An 18,151-nucleotide genomic window follows, 5' to 3' on the forward strand; every position below is an offset into this window, starting at 1 on the left:
AAAATCTGCTTGCCCACAGAAACCATGTCCGGATTGTACTTCAGCAAGAGAGAATTTTCTGTATGCCAAGAGAAATGTTCTTTTGAATGTACCGAGGTCCTGTTTCTGAGTTGCTTTGTCTCTACTTTGGGTCTTTGTATGGAACCTGGAAATGTCTCAGCCATTAACAACTCGCCTCTTCCTGCCAGGGTCCAGGCCACACAGCGTTTTCTTGGGTCCACAAATTACTATAAGCAGTTCATTAGTAGGGATGAGCTTCGTATTCGAGTCAAACTCATGTTCGACTCGAACATCGTATGTTCGATCGTTCGTTGAAATACGAACAAAACGGGTCGTTCGCGTCAAATTCGAGTTACGTTTCACATACCATAATTCACTGCGGCATCGCTGGCTGATGATTGGCCAAGCATGCACTATGACCCGCATGCTTGGACAATCACAGCTTGCAAAAAACGGAGAGCCATAATTGGCCAAAGCCAGGGTGGCTTTGGCCAATTATGGCTCAGGGGGTTTAGTACACGCCCCACACTATAAATGGCCGCCTGCAGGTCGGCCTTGTGTAGTGTGTTGCGGTGGTTAAGAGAGAACAGAGAGAGTGTCATTTTTTGCAGGTAGATAGAGCAGGCAGGCTAGTCAGTTAATGTTACAGTGAGTAGAGGATTATATATACATCCCAGGTGTTGTACATATATTTATACACTGTATAGTTTAGCTAGATCAGTTTCTTCCTAATTTACTGGCAGGCAGGTGATTGTGCTAGCTGCAGTATTCTTACGTGGTTTATTGCCTGTGTCCTCTGTAGTTTGCACCTGAAGCTACTTGGTGTGTACTGGCCGTGTGCTCTGTAGTTTGCACCTAAAGATTTAGGAGCAGTGATTTTAATGATGCTTAAATAAAAAAAAAAAATGAAAAATTCCTTTAACCACTTAACGCCCGCCGCACGACTATTTACGTCTGCAAAATGGCACGGACAGGCAGATGGGCGTATATATACGTCCTTGCCTTCTAGCGGGTGGGGGGTCCGATCGCGGCCCCCCCCGCTGCGTGCGGCGGGCGGCTTACCTCGGGGAGCGATCCGGGACGAGGGCGCGGCTATTCGTTTATAGCCGCTCCGTCGCGATCGCTCCCCGGAGCTGAAGAACGGGGAGAGCCGTATGTAAACACGGCTTCCCCACGCTTTACTGTGGCGGCTGCATCAATCGAGTGATCCCTTTTATAGGGAGACTCGATCGATGACGTCAGTCCTACAGCCACACCCACCTACAGTTGTAAACACACACTAGGTGAACCCTAACTCCTACAGCTCCCCCTGTGGTTTACTCCCAAACTGCAACTGTCATTTTCACAATAAACAATGCAATTTAAATGCATTTTTTGCTGTGAAAATGACAATGGTCCCAAAAATGTGTCAAACTTGTCCGAAGTGTCCGCCATAATGTCGCAGTCACGAAAAAAATCGCTGATCGCCGCCAATAGTAGTAAAAAAAAAATTAATAAAAATGCAATAAAACTATCCCCTATTTTGTAAACGCTATAAATTTTGCGCAAACCAATCGATAAACAATTGCGATTTTTTTTTACCAAAAATAGGTAGAAGAATACGTATCGGCCTAAACAGAGGGAAAAAAAATGTATATATGTTTTTGGGGGATATTTATTACAGCAAAAAGTAAAAAATATTGCATTTTTTTCAAAATTGGCGCTCTATTTTTGTTTATAGCGCAAAAAATAAAAACCGCAGAGGTGATCAAATACCACCAAAAGAAAGCTCTATGTGGGGAAACAAGTACGCCAATTTTGTTTGGGAGCCACGTCGCACGACCGCACAATTGTCTGTTAAAGTGACGCAGTGCCGAATCGCAAAACCTGGCCTCGGCATTTAGCTACAAAATGGTTCGGGGCTTAAGTGGTTTAATATTGTACCTGCTGGGTGTCTATAGTATGCCTGTGAAAACGTCTTTGAGAACCCGGGTCTTGCCCGAGGGAACATGTATCAATGGAAACAAAGTTTTAAAAACTTTTTTTCCATTGATACATGTTCCCTGGGGTAAGACCCGGGTTCTCAAAGACGTTTTCACAGGCATACTATTGACACCCAGCAGGTACAATATTTAAAGAAATATTTCATTTTTTTTTTCTTTAAGCATCATTAAAATCACTGCTCCTGAAAAAACGACAGTTTTTGAAACTTTTTTTTCCATTAATACATGTTCCCTGGGGCAAGCCCCGGGTTCTCAAAGACGTTTTACGACAATAACTTACATATTAGGCTTTAAAATTAGCACTTTCAATTCGAACGTTCGAGTCCCATAGACGTCAATGGGGTTCTAAATGTTCGCGCGAACGTTCGGTTTGTTCGAAGGTTCTGGTGCAAACCGAACGGGGGGGTGTTCGGCTCATCCCTATTCATTAGAAATTACTCTTCCATTGCTGCTCCTATTATTGCCTTGACCAAGAAGGGTGCTAATGCCAAGGAGTGGTCCCTGAAGCTATCTCTGCATTTCATGATTTAAAACAGGCCTTTGTTTCTGGGCCTCTCTTGAGGAGAACTAATCCTGGGGATCCACGTTTTATTGAAGTGGATGCTTCTTCAATGGGGGTGGGAGCTGTGCTTCTTCAATCCTTTCAATCCCAAAATCTCAGGCAGAGAAAAATTATGCTGGTGGTGATCAGGAACTTCTTGCAATTAAATTAGCATTAGAGGAGTGGCGTCATCTCTTGGAGGGTTCCCCTCACTCCATAACCATTTTCACTGATCATAAGAATCTGCAGTACTTACAGAATGACACACGTCTGAATCCCAGACAAGCCAGGTGGAGTCTTTTCTGTTCCCGTTTTAAGTTCATGATTACGTACAAACCTGGTTCCTGCAACAGTCTGGTTGTTGCACTCTCTAGGTCATTTGACACTTTGGATGAGGAGTCCCCCCCTGAACCTGAGCCGATCATTTTGAACTCATGCATTCTTGCCCATTCTACCACCCTGGAGTAAAAAATTCCTCCTGACAAAACCTTCGTCCCCACTGAGCTAAAAGCTAAGATCTTTTGCTGGGGACATGATTCCGAGGTGGCGGGTCATGCTGGGTTCCTCTAATCCCTCCTGCTCATCCTTCCCCACTACTGGTGGTCTACTATCCGCTGGGATGTCAAGGACTACATTAAGGCTTGTCACGTCTGTGCTCAGTCTATATCCTCCAAACAAGCTCCTGCTGGTCTTCTTATGCCCTTGCCCATTCCCAAGGAGCCCTGGTCTCACATTGCCATGGATTTTATCACTGATCCTCCACTGTTTGAGAATAATACGGTTATTTGGGTGGTAATAGTTCGGTTCTCCAAGATGGCTTATTTTGTTAGAGAAATTGTCCGCCTCCATGGGGTTCCTTCTTATATTGTTTCTGACAGGGGTGTTCAATTTACTTCTCGTTTTTGGAGAGCCTTTTGCAAATCCCTCAATATTGTCTTGGATTTTTTCTATTCTTACCACCCTCAATCCAATGGACAGACTGAGAGGGTTAATCAGGAGTTAGAGATCTTTCTCCACACCTTAGACCTCTTTCACACTGAGGAGTTTTTCAGGCGGTACAGCGCTAAAAATAGCGCTGCTATACCGCCTGAAAAACTCCTGCACTGCATACTCAATGTGAAAGCACTAGGGCTTTCACACTGAGGCGATGCGCTGGCGGGAGAGAAAAAAATCTCCTGCCAGCAGCATCTTTGGAGCGGTGAGAAGAGTGGTGTGTATACCGCTCCTTCACCGCTCCTTCCCATTTAAAACAATGGGAAACTGCGGCTAAACCGCCCGCAATGCGCCTCTGCAGAGGCGCATTGCGGGCGGTATTAACCCTTTATCGGCCGCTAGCAGGGGTTAATACCGCACCACTAGCGGCCGAATCCCGCAGAAAATCCGACGCTATAGCGCCGCTATTTTAAGTGGCGCTATACCGCCACCGCGTCTCCCGCCCCAGTGTGAAAGGGGCCTTAGTCTCTGCTGCTTGGCAGCTTTTCCCCTCTACACACGGCCAGTTTTCCTGGCAGGAAAACTGCCATGAGAGCTTTGGCCGGGAATCCCGGCCGTGTGTGTGCTCCAACGCAGTTTCCCATAGGAAAACTGCCAGGAAAAAGACCGTCGGGAATCGCGGCAGGTAAAAATGAAATACGTTCTCATTTTTCCCGCCAGGATTTTCTGTCAGGAAAACTGCCATGGAGCATACACACGACCAGTTTTCCTGGCCAAAAGCTGTCATGGCAGTTTTTCCGACGGGGAAGCTCCCTCTTCCTATGACCTGTTCTCCAGATGTTCCAGACTTGGCTACAGCTCAAGAGTCTTTTAATTCTATTTGAGATGATGTTCATGATTCCCTCAGGGCAGCTGTTGGCAAATTCAAAGGTTTTGCTGACCACCGCAGGCGCAAATCGCCTACTCTACAGCTAGGGGTCAAAGTCTGGCTCTCCACCAGAAAAATTAAGCTCCGGGTTCCTTCTCTGAAGTTTGCCCCAAGGTTCATTGGCCAATACACTATAACCTCTAAACTAAACCTGGTTTGTTTCAAACTTCAGATTCCTAATGCCTTGCACACACCATCAGTTTTCCTGTTGGAAAAAGTCTGATGAGAGCTTTTGGTCGGGAATCCCGACCGTGTGTATGCTCCATCCAACTTTTTCCAACAGAAAAACTGCTGGAAAAAGATAGAGAGCAGTATCTAATTTTTTGCGTCAGGGAAAAAACTGATCGGAATTTCTGATCGTGTGTAGAAATCCCAAGGCGCAAAATTCCTACGCACGCTCAGAAACAATTCAACGCATTCTTAGAAGCATTGAACCTAAATTTCTTGTCTCGTCGTAGTCTTTTACGTCACTGCGTTTTTGGCAGTCAAAAGTTCACAGAACTTTTGTGTGACCGTGTTTATGCAAAGCAGGATTGATAGAAATTCCGTCGGAAAAAACATCCAACTTTTTTCCGACAAGAAAACCGATCGTTTGTACGGGGCATAAAAGTCTTTAGTCCTCAACAAGTTCTCTCATCCTCTCCCTACCACAGCCCTGGTCTCTGAGGATAATCAGGAGTACGAGGTTAGTCAAATTCTGAATTCCCAGCTCTGTAAAGGCATTCTTCAGTACCTCGTTTATTGGAAAGGGTTTGGTCCTAAGGAGAGGTCTTGGATCACTGCGTCTGATGACTTTGCGCCTCATTTGTTGAGGAGGTTTTATCTGAGGTTTACCTCCAAGCCTAGACCCAAGAGGGGGAGGCCTCATAAGAGGGGGGGGTACTGTCATTGATCTGCAGTAATATTCCTGTTTGCTTATCTTTCCATGTGATCAACTTAAAAGACTGGCCACCTCTAACCTGGCTGCTTAAGTCATCTTCCGTCAAGCATGGCTCCACCCCAGCCTCTAATTAGGAAAACTATATTAACCTGTGCATTGCAAGCCAGCCTCACTGATCAATATTGTGTGTTTGGCTTCCATGTTTTAATTGCTGTGTGTCCTACGTCTGATCCTGTTTACCGATCTTGGCTTGTTCTTGACTGTCCTCGTCTGCTTCATATCCCGTCCTTTGGCGTGTTCTTTGACTATCCCTATCTGCTTGTTGCCCTGACCTTTTGGCTTATCTCCTGATTATCCTTATTGTCCCGGTCTGCTGCTTTCTTTTCTATCCTCTAATAGTCTACCATGAGCGTGAGCTTAGGGACCCTGGGGGCCGCAACCTGGAGCCAGACTGCAGCGAAGTCCATCCCCACCATCATGGGCCCTTGTGAACACCCTCTGGCTCTTAGATTCCACACACTGGAAAATCTCATGCTCTAGCTCCCAGTGTGATCCATGTTGGTTCTCCAGAGTACCTGTTTTTCTGACCCACCCAGAGCTCCATCCGCAGCAGTCAGCCATAGGGTCCACTACCTCAGTGGTGTACTCCTGACCCCAACAGGGTGCATCTGTCACCTGGCCTCAGGTGACCTGACAGCATGTCTGAGCGGGGCCAATCCAGGGGTTTCCTGATCACCTGTGGAGCCACCCTTGGGTTTTCTGAAAGAAGACTGCCTTGACTAACAGGATCTAGTAAGTTCCCATCCAGGCTTATAGCTATGTGCCTCTCGAGCTCGATCCGGATTCTGCCTCCTTAAAAAAGGCCCGTTTCTGACTCTGATGATGACGATTCTGTGGGAGAAACCCCGACTTACCCCCTGTGGCCTGAGCTATGGCGTTATCCAATTTGTTGTCGAAGAGGGAGGAACCCTCAAAGGGAATTCGACACCATACCTGTTTTGAAGCTTTGTCGGCCGACCATTTTGACGGCAACGCGCATGCGCGAACCAAGCAGAAGCAGAAGCGAAACCTGGAAGTAAGCGGAGGCTGAAACACAGAGGGAGCCAGCCAATGGCTCAGGGACACACAAGAGGAGAGAGGGAGGTAGAGACACAACATGAGACAAGTCAAAAACAAAAACTTCTCCCAGAAGACGACAAAAGATACATCTCACCACTCCTGCGATCCTGCCACGATCGCACTAGGCCAAGCTATGAGTAAGCACTGATTGTAGTGCGAAACGTCAGCTGTATGCCCCTGTCTTTGCTGTGATGTGTGGTGTTTGAACACTTTTATCAATAAAAGGCAACCGAGAAGGTTTTTCCAGAGTGCGGCTGTCCAAACATTTCTTTCTACAATTACCAGGCCAAGGTAGGACACTCATGCCAGACTTTGGGGGCAGATAAAGGCCACCTGCTACTAGCTAGGTTCTCTGGCCAGTGCGCCGCTTGCCTGCCAATGGCCAGGTCTCAGATCTTCCAGGCACTTGCCCACTCCATACCCCACTAGTAGCCAGGGCCTATCGGAGTATTGCGACTCTTCTCCCAGGGTCGCAGCTTGGCCGGTCTTGCCTATAAAAGAAGAGAAAAACCTCAGGTAGGAGGATGACCATCCCGGTCCTTTGGAGGAGGACAAACAAAGAAACACAGCCGCTGGCTCGGAGCAAAGATTTATGGGAGTGGGGTCCTATAGGGTAGGAGTGGAGGCGGGGCTTAAACCACTTTGTGAAGGCAGTGAAGAGCTAATAAGGGATGGTTTTCTTTCACTTGGGATAGTATAATATTATCTATTCCAGGTGGAAAATCTGGATTATTTGCTAGTGCTGAAAGGGGGCTAGGATTGGGTGGATACATTGTGTGTGGTTGCAATTTTGTGAAAGATATTTCGGGTTGTATATATTAATGGGTACTTTTCAATGGGTGGGTAATGCATAGAATCTGACCATGGCAAGTATTGTATGTTCAAATTGGACTAGGACCAGGACCTTTCCAGATCTACCCAGTCCTTATTTTTGGTGTGGCAATGCCCATCTGTGATTCTTGTCAGGTGTGTGGCATAATAATAATTCTTGAAATCAGGAAGACCTATACCGCCCTTTAGTTTTGGCATTTGAAGTAATCTGAGTTGAATATGGGTTCTTTTGTTGGCCCATACACAGTTTCTCTGGGCCTTTGTGAGTCTTTTGAAAAAGATTGAAGGAAGATGGAGATATGTGGTTGTGTATTATAGAAGTAAATCGTCTGCATAAGCCGTTAGTTTGAATAGCCATGGATCTCTTTTTGTAAGTTTATGGTTCTAATTACAGGTTCTAGTGCTAAGATCAATAATAATGGGGATTAGGGGCATCCTTGTCTAGTTCCATTTTGGGTTTTAATCGGTTCAAGATAAGGATCGTTGACTTTAATTTTTGCATGTGGGTTATTGTATAATATTCTTATCCAGGACATTATTTTGTTGCCAAAGCCAAAATGCTCACATGTGGAGAACATATAGTCCCAAGCTACCCAATCAAAGACCTTTTCAACACCGGTTGATAACAGAAGTCTTTTTTTATTTGGTATATCTTGTGGATTAGTCTTGATTATATTGTCTTACCTCTCAGCCTGGCAAAAAGCCCACTTGTAAGTCTATGCAGTAAGGGTTTAATTCTATTAGTTTTTATTCTGGTGTAGCACTACCCCCGCATGAGCTGCTGGATTTTCGGGCGACACATTACCTCATGGCTCCTCCGAATTCCTAGTGGTGAATGATGAGTATTGAATATAGTAAAAGTAAAGGAATGTCCACGACAGGTGCTCTTTTAATGTGCTCTTTATTACTCAGCCGGGTAAAAACAGTAAACTTGTGGTGAGGAAAGTAAAGTTTAAGAAGGAAGGAGAATAACAGATTCAGGCGTGATAATAGGAAACAGTCCTGCTCCCAAATGTAATACTTCTCTGCGCCACTCCCGCCTCAGTGGGTTTAGTGTACCCGGACAGACCTCTCTCACTGACCTGGCAGCCGGAGTATCACTCGGACAATTGTAGGATAAAGTCTCTGCCACAGACCCTCCTTGGTGAACTTGAAGTTGAGGAAATAGTCTCTGCCACAGACCTCCCTCAGTGAGCCACAGAGAGACACCTCTGTCACAGGTCCTCTCTGCATTGAATTCTTGTAGATATCCCTCCTTGGATAAGTTACGTCTGGATCTCCTTCAACTTGTCGCCCAGGTGCCGACTGACAGGTGATCAATCCCTCAGTGTGCAGCTACCTTCATCCCCGGTGGTCTGTCTAGGCCCTTTTGGACCGCCAGCCTCTCAATGGCGCTACTCAGACCAACTCCTCACCGAACAGCAGTACAGCTTGGGATCTTCAGAGGTGGGAACCCAGTCACTCACTGGGTCCCCGTCGCTGTTCAGATGCTCCGAGCCAACATGGTCCCAGAGCCAGGAACACCGCATGGCACGCACGCCCCCGGCCAGGTAGGCCATAGCACCGGGGGGGCCGTGATGTGGTCACCCTAAAGGTGGGTGCCACACTGGACGAAGAAGACCCAGAAGCAATGGTGTCTGCCCCATAAATACCCCTCCCAGCATGCACAGCGAGGACAAACCCTCCTGATTGGCTGCTGGGGAAGAGCACCCAAACCTTGACTCCACTGCTGCCACCTGCAGCACCGGGGCTGGAAGAACACCCCAGTACAACAGAATAAGCCTACAGCACAGCCAAGCTGAGACAGAGACCATGCTTTGCACTTAACAATTTGGATCAGAGTTTAACTACACTTTGATCTACCCTTAAATTTAACTAGCACCAGTACCATAAAGTACACAGGCGCTACACTGGTAAGAAGTTTTAAGTCTATATTCAACAGGAAAATGGGTCTGCAGTTCTCACATTTAGTGGGATCTTGGTCTGGTTTTGGTATAACCATAATATAGGCCAAAATGAATTCTTTGGATATTATTTGGTTTTTATTAATGAAATTTTGCGCCAGTGTTAATGGTTTAGTTAATATGGATTCAAATTATTTGTAATATTGTGAAGTGAAGCTGTCTGGGCCTGGGCTTTTACCTGACTTGAGAGCTAGTGTTTGTTTATGGGTCGTCTCGAATTTTGCTATTTTATGTAGGAGATCAGCAATGTTTTTTTCCTTTCCTTTTTTTTCCTAGCTCCTCATTTGATTAGTTCTCCCCGTATAACACTCTTATGTGTTTCCTATAATGAGTCAGTTTTAAATGTATTTTTTTCTTTAAAAAATGACACTTTGTGCAGGGACAGTTCTAAGTACAGGAAACATGCGATATTTCACATGCTAACTTTACACCCCCCCCCCCCTAGGTACGAAATTTAAAGGAATATGTCACTTTTAGCATTATTAAAATCACTGCTCCTGAAAAAACGTCCGTTTTTAAAACTTTTTTTGCATTGATACATGTCCCCTGGGACAGGACCCAGGTCTTCAAACACTTTTTAGGACAATAACTTGCATATTAGCCTTTAAAATTAGCACTTTAGATTTCAAACGTTCAAGTCCCATAGACTTTAATAGGTTTCTAAAGTTCACACGAACGTTTGGTGTGTTCGCAAGTTCTGGTGCAAACCGAAAAGGGGGGTGTTCGGCTCATCCCTAACTGTCACCAATGTCATAATTTTTCTCCAGCGCTTTTTGCTCCATGAGAAAAAAGCAACAGGGTTCTAAAGTGCCTTGGGGCCCTGGACTGGTGGGAGAGAATTGAACCTACCATTGTCTTGAACATGTCTGACTCCAAAATGAAAGGCATTGATGGATCGGGGTGCCATGGGTAAACAATATCTTTAACGTATCAAGGGCAGGCTGGATTTCAGTGAACATTTGAAGAAAAAATGTAAACTGGTAAATTGGTTGAAAGGGGTAATGATAGAGGAAAAATTCTATATAAAATTAAGATAGAAATTAGTGAAACCCAAAAAATGCTAGAATCCCTTTTTATCAATGAAAGATGGCCATTCAGGGACTGGAAACCTTTTCGGGGTCCATGGAGGTACCCTCAAAGGTTTTGACCAGCCAAAAGAATTGGATGTTGATTCCCAGGGCAGTGCCCATCCCATGTAATGTTTTGACACTCCCTTGCCTAGGGGGCATCTTTAATATGACAAATTCAACTCCCATTGGTTTCAATGGGCAATCAGGTTTGTCATCTGAACTTATTTGAACTTTGCTCCAACCAATAGTTCAGCTGATTCCTAGTAAGGAGACTGGAAGACCTGCAAACAGGGTCAACATGCAAACAGTATGCATAATATACAGCAATACAAACAATTAAGTACGCTCTAGAAACTGTTTACTTTTTCAATATATTTGAACAGGCAAACATTAGATCTTGAGTCATATAGTGCCTACAGATAATATAATGCAGATATATAATACAGAATATACAGTATAATGCAGGTAACATACTTAAAGTGGATGTAAACCCACTCTCATCCTTTCTAAACTACTGTCATAGTGCTGATCTATGAGGATATAGATGCCTCCTGCATGTATCCTTACCTGTCAAATGTCTCCCCTCTGTCTGTTATAAGAACTGAAAAACTGCAGATTCTGTGGGTGGATCTGTTGTCTGGAGCTCTGTGGGTGGAGTTGTGATGTCAGTAGACTCCCCACCCACCTCTACACTCCCCTTACACTAAATTCTGCTATGATCACTAACATCCAGTCAAAATCCAGAAAAGTAACCACATGACTTCAGAAAAGGAGTGGGGTGGGAATTAAAAGATAATGCCTGTCTGAAGCTAGTGCATGAGATATGTAAATAACCTGTCACTCACAGCAATGGGGCGGAACGGACTAAGGTTTTTCTCTGTAAGTCCGTTTTTTTCACTGGACAATAAAAGAGGATTGCTCAGAGCTGGATTAACTCTGTGTGGCAAGACTGGGCACAGATTATAGGAAATCTTATACCGTACATTGTGACAGCAAAGAATTTCTTTTTTTTTTCGGGTTTACATCCACTTTAAGACTTTACACAGGTAATATAACAAATGGCACATAACATTTAAATGGTGTATTTATTTATTTATTTATTTATTTTCATGATCTAAAATGACAATGTATATGTACCATATGAAAAAAGTAAGTACACCCTACATATTTGCAACAACATAGTTAGTCAGGTTGAAAAAAGACACAAGTCCATCCAGTTAAACCACAAAAAAAAAAAAAAACACAGTACAATCCCATACACACAATTCCATACCCACAGTTCATCCAGAGGAAGGCAAACAAAAAACAGCAGAGCATGATCCAATTTGCTACAGCAGGGGAAAAAATTCCTTCCTGATCCCCCGAGAGGCAGGATTTACCCTGGATCAACTTTACCTACAAATCTTAGTACTCAGTTATATTATGTACATTTAGGAAATAATCCAGGCCTTTCTTAAAGCAATCTACTGAGCTGGCCAGAACAACCTCTGGAGGGAGTCTGTTTCACATTTTCACAGTCTCTTTGAAAATTATATTTAAAAGATCTGTTATGCCAAATGTAAGGGCTACACTTTTTTGCATTTGTGAATTTTTAATACGAGAATATTATATTAATATTAGGTGATTATTAGCACAATATGAATGCATAAAGTTACCTAAATAATAGGTATAATAATTCTAATGTATAATTTGAATACAAGCAAAGTGAGAAGATGCTTACATTTCATATTCTTCTTTAGGTGGCCCTCTTTGCTCCTGCTGTGTGTCCGATCCCCTGGCTCTCTCTTTTCTACCTCCTTATAACTGCCAGAGTCACCGCACAGCAAGTGTTGCAGCTCTTCGAATGAAGGCGAGAGAGCATTCTGAGGCCGTACTCCAATCTGCACAACTCATTTCTTCACCAGTAAATGGCACTGGCAGCTCAACAACAGCCTCGCATGAGGATGGGCAAGAAAGAAGCCCTCAGGTGCAAGAACAGAATGACACAGAAAAAAATGTACAATGAACTGCCCATGTCAAAGGCTGCAAAAAAAAAAAAAGGGCATGGCGCTTACTTCCTCTTCCTGGAGCAGAACAAGATGTATTTGACCCTAAGCTGTAAAAGTTCTTACTAAATATATATCTATGCCTATATTTGTTTTGCTACTGTGAAGACCTGTACATTCGTTTCAGTAGCCCCATTGGGCTGAGGCAACAGAATATTTAATGACTTGCTTATCAGAACCTTCCACAGTAAATGCTCAAATAAGTATTTATGTGGATATGTTATTTCTCTACATCAAAAGAACATGGAAATACTTGAAGCTGAACTCCTGGTAAACTGTTAAATACATAGTTAAAGTGTACTTTTTTATTCATTTTCAATATTGTAAAGGAGGGTTATAACCCCCCCCCCCCATATTTTTATTTTTTTATGTTTTGCCATCTGTGTCCCATTAGGGGAATTTCTCTTCAATTCCTGTCTCATAGCCCAAACAGAAGGTGAGAGAAAATTCATCCAAAGTTTTGGGGATCCCAGTGTATCACCAGAATCACCAGAACTAGTACCCCGTTGCAAAATTTCCCTTCTATTAGTGTCTTGATATTAAAGGGTTTGTAAAGGATTTTTTTTTTTATCTTAAAAGCTTCCTTTACCTTAATGCAGTGCTGTTTTCATGTCCTCATTGTTAGTTTTTGCTCTCAAGTTGCTGTAATTCTTCTCTGATCTCCACACTTCCTGGTTGTCTGTTTCCTGATGACCACAGTACTGGGAGCTTTCTCTCTGTGGTCACTAATCAAGGAGGTGTGATTACTGTGTGTCTAAAACCCCTCAGCACCAATCAGTTTTGTTTTCCAAACCATCGCTGCCCTGTATTGGCTCTGTGGCTCTGTACAGCAGAGAAGCAGGAAACAGCATGCAAAAACGAAACTAGAAACTGCAGGTACATTATATGATTGATTTTTATACATTTTTAATCATTTTTAAAAGGAATCAGTAAACTATTATGTCTCTATACCCTGTAAACAGTCATTTCAGCAAAAAAAAAAGTTTCCTTTACAACTCCTTTAACCCCAAATTTTGGATTTTGTTTGCCTATGTATTAAACAACGTTTTTAATACATAGGCAATTGCATCCATTGGTGTTTCTAAAATATCTGCCTGGAGTTCAGCTTTGACGTGAGACATTTTCCACAAACAGAATGGATCCAACTCTTTACTGATTATTATAGCACAGGGTGTGTTTTTTCCTCCAGGAACTATTGTATGATAGCTATATCTATTGACTTTGTTTACACACATTCACCTATCCAAATACTATTTTTTTCTTTCCAGCTGAAACTCCAGTTTTTCTATTTATTGTCAGAGAGTTTAGTGGCACAAATGCAAGTTATTCTTTTTTTTTATTTCAATTTCACACACTAGGGGGAGTTGTTTACTTGAATAGAAACTTAGAGCTCTAAACATCAAAGGTTACTTTGAAGAATATATTTATTAATTCCCTAATTAAATATAAATGCTTTTTACCTAAGAATTACAATTATAATTAAAATTGTTTTTTCTCTTTCAAAACACCATGTTTTTGGGAAATTACATGTTTTGTTGCTTTGTTAATATCTAGCCTCTAAATGGTATTATTTCTTTCTCTAACCTTAAAACGTAGTTCTTCTGCAGCTACTTATTTTTGCATAATTATCCTAACACCGGTAGTCACTGCATATATGCCTACTATCTGACCTTTTATGTGAGAAGATTCATCCTGTTTTAACTCCGTTTTCAGATTTTAAAAAGCTCTATATCTTTTTAAATACATAAATCATTTTTTTGTTTAGCACCATAAAATATAAAGACTCTTATTAAAAAAAAGATTCTTGTAAATAATTGTGTGGGATAGTGATTTGTGCATGTTTAGTTAACTGCATTATTATGATATATGATACATTTTTTTATTATTTTCTTTGGATGGTCCACTCCCAAGTGTATATAAAAAATAGTGTTTTGTGTATCAGATATTTTGTTTCCTTGTGTCCACTCAAATTCTGGTAACACTTTATCTCGGGAAGTGTTCAGTCCAAGTCTGGAAGTTTACCACTACTAACAAGCAATTCAATTGTTTTAGGAATTACAGTACCTTTAAGTGTAGTAAACCCCAAACAAAAAAGGTAATATTTTGCAGCTTACCAATTGTTAGATGTGGTGGCTGCATTAGTTCTCTTTTTTAAGGATAAGACCACTAGCACTGGCAGATTTAAATACACTAAAATTTAAACCAAGTTATATATTTTTGTATTTTTTGTTCCATAAAAACGGTTTTGTAATATCCAAAGCAGAGCTGTTTTTCTCAAAAAATAGGTGCAGGAACTCAACCACGACCCCATTCAAATTTCACAAACAGTAGGAGGGTCTTAAAGGGGCATTAAATACCAGGATTGCATTACATACAGAGTGTAGAGTTCAGGGGGTTACACACAGAGGGGCAGATCCACAAAAGATTTACGCCGGCGTATTTATTGATACGCAGCGTAATTTCAAAGTTCCCGCGTCGTATCTTTGTTTTGTATCTACAAAACAAGATACGACGGCATCTGGGATCGATCCCACAGGCGTATGTCTTAGTACGCCGTCGGATCTTAGGTGCATTTTTCCGGCGGCCGCTAGGTGGTGTTTCCGTCGAATTCCGCGTTGAGTATGCAAATTAGCTAGTTACGGCAATTCACGAACGTACGTCCGGCCGGCGCATTTTTTTACGTCGTTTGCTTTCGGCTTGTTCCGGCGTATAGTTACCCCTGCTATATGGTGGCGTACTCAATGTTAAGTATGGCCGTCTTTCCCGCCTCGCATTTTGAATTTTTTACGTCGTTTGCGCAAGTTGTTCGCGAATAGGGATTTGCGTAGAATGACGTCACCGTCGTAAGCATTGGCTTGTTCCGGTTTAATTTCGAGCATGCGCACTGGGATACCCCCACGGACGGCGCATGCGCCGTTCAAAAAAAACGTTGTTTAAAAAACGTTGTTTACGTCGGGTCATGACGTATTTACATAAAACACACCCCCATCACATCGAATGAAATTGCGCACCCTTACGCTGCCAAAGATACACCGCCACAATTCTTTGAGGATTCGAAAAAAAAACTTAAGTTACGGCGGCGTAGTGTATCTTAGATACGCTACGCCCGGCGGAAATATGCGCCGATGTACGTGAATCTGCCCCAGAGTGTAGAGTTGTCACTTGTAAACACAGAAACCAGACTTCTGTGTTTACAAGTGATTGTGGTGAGCAGGCACCAAAAGGTCTGAGCCAGAGGTGGTGGAACTGAGTTCCCCCAAGTTCCCCCTGAAAAAAAGCCCTGATCCAAAGTATACATTACAGATACATGGGAACAACAAAATGTGTCAAGTATTATAATCATGTAGCCATCATGCTCAAAAATATATATTTTTAAGGTCTTGGAGGCCAATCCCTCCTTTTGTCTTTGGCAAGATAAGTTGGGACCACATTACCTTGGGGGGTTTTCCCTGCCAGACAAATTTGGTGCACATGATCCAGTGTGTAGCAAAGAAGGACAAGGGTATGAGAATTGTCTGCAGTGTTTAAAGAAACCACAGGAGTATTGACATTTTCAAAACAGCGGCACAGCCAAACCAAGAGAAGTACGGTTTATTTCATAGTAGGAGATCATGTTGTGCAGTGTGCAGTTCCAGAAGAACATTTTTGGAAAAAAGTTCAGAGAGGTTGGATGGAAGCTGGATGCCCAAGTAAGTGATGGCATCCATATGATTATTAAAATCACTCCCTTGCCATATCCGTAAATATAACTTGAAGCATTTTTTTGCTTCAAGAAGAAAGACCAGAAGGTCAGACTTTAGAGGCAAATTGGACCACATTATTTTTTATAAAAATACCTATTTTATTTATAAACAAGAAAATATAAAAAAATGCACAAACAAACATACCAATAAAAACATATGTACACATATATACGGAACATGGCCCATAAAGGCCCAGTACTTAAGGTATATTATTAAAACATGGTATGGAGTAAGTGGGCCCCTGTGCATCAACATGTTTCGCTGATCCGCTTCTTCAGGACACACAAAAGGGGGGGGGGAAAGGAAAAACCGGCCTCATTGTACAAATTGAGAAATTACATAGGATATAAATTATATAGTGCCTTGCAAAAATATTCACCCCCGTGGCATTTTTTGTGTTTTGTTACCTCACAACCTGGATTTAACATGGATTGTTTGAGGATTTGCATCATTTAATTTACAGAACATGCCCACAACTTTGAAGATTTTTTTTATTGTGAAGCAAACAACTATTGGACAAAATAACAGAACAAGTAAATGTGCATAACTATTCACCTCCCTAAAGTCAATACTTTGTAGAGCCACAGATTTTCTATTGGATTGAGATCTGGGCTTTGACTAGGTTATTTCAACACATTTACATGTTTCCCCTTAAACCACTCAAGTGTTGCTTTAGCAATGTGTTTGGGGTCATTGTCCTACTGGAAGGTGAACCTCCATCCTATCCTCAAATCACACACAGAGTGGTACAGATTTTGCTCAAGAATATCCCTGTATTTAGCACCATCCATCTTTCCCTCAACTCTGACCAGTTTTCCAGTCCAGACTGATGGATATCATCCCCACAGCATGATGCTGCCACCACTATGTTTCCCTGTGGGGATGGTGTTCTTTGGGTGATGTGTTGGGTTTGTGCCAGACATAGTGTTTTCTTTGATGGCCAAACAGTTTAATTTTAGTCTCATCAGACCAGAGCACCTTCCTTCATACAGTTTTTTTGGAGTCTCCCACATGCCTTTTTGCAAACTCAAAACTTGTCATTTTGCTTTATGCTAAAAGTAATGGCTTTATTTTGGCTACTCTGCCATAAAGGCCAACTCTATGGAGCATATGGCTTATTGTCATCCTATGTACAGATTCTCCAATCTCTGCTATAGAACTCTGCAGCTCCTCCAGGGTTACCTTATGTCTCTGTGCTGCCTTTCTGATTAATGTCCTCCTTGCCCGGGCCGTGAGTTTTAGTGTGTGGCCGTCTCTTGGCAGGTTTGCTGTTGTGCCATGTTCTTTCCATTTGGTTATGATAGATTTGGTGGTGCTCCTAGGGATCATCAAAGATTTGGATATTTTTGTATAACCTAACCCTGACTTTTGCTTCTCAATGACATTGTCCCTTACTTGTTTGGAGAGTTGCTTGGTCTTTATGGTAGTGTTTGGTTAGTGGTTCCTTTCAAAAAGGCGTGTATATGTAATAACAGATCATGTGACACTTATATTGCACAAAGGTGGACATCATTTCACTAATTATATGACTTCTGAAGGTAATTGGTTGCACCAGAGCTTTTTATGGGCTTCATAATAAAGGGGGTGAATACATGCACACAAGCCAATTATACGTTTTTTATTTCTGAAAAATAGTTTTATGTATACATTTTTCTAATTTTAATTCACCAACTTAGACTATTGTGTTCTGATCCATCACATATAATTCAGATTAAAAAAAACATTGAACTAAGGGCTGTAATGTAACAAAATAGGTAAAAAGCCAAGGGGGGTGAATACTTTTGCAAAGCACTGTATTTCATTACATTTGTTATTGCCTACAAAAGCAAATGTACATCATGGATATGTCACATACAATATATTCACCTTGCCTGAATCTGAATATACATGTGTTAGGCCCCGTACACACGAGAGGATCCATCCGCTGGAATTGATCCGCGGACCGGCTCCAGCGGATAGATCCCCTGGTGTGTACAATCCAGCGGATCTATTTCCGTGGATTTTTATCCCCTGGGATGGATTTCAAGCGGATAAAAATTTGAAGACATGCTTTCAAATCTATCCGCTTGAATCCATCCCAACGGATTGATCTGCTGGTCTGTACAGACTCACCGG

At 42.4% G+C, this 18,151-nt stretch overlaps 1 protein-coding gene across 1 annotated transcript in view; it reads left to right on the plus strand.

Moving 5' to 3' along the window:
* Positions 1-12,287, plus strand: part of DRGX (dorsal root ganglia homeobox) — a 120,450-nt gene extending 108,163 nt beyond the window's left edge. The window contains exon 7 of the mRNA XM_040320783.1: positions 11,988-12,287. Within this exon, the coding sequence (XP_040176717.1) occupies positions 11,988-12,253 (266 nt within the window). The 3' untranslated portion in view covers positions 12,254-12,287. The remainder of the gene's footprint in view (positions 1-11,987) is intronic.
* The last annotated feature ends 5,864 nt before the right edge of the window (positions 12,288-18,151 follow it).

Source organism: Rana temporaria, chromosome 8 (genome assembly GCF_905171775.1).
Source record: "Rana temporaria chromosome 8, aRanTem1.1, whole genome shotgun sequence".
NCBI lineage: Eukaryota > Metazoa > Chordata > Amphibia > Anura > Ranidae > Rana > Rana temporaria.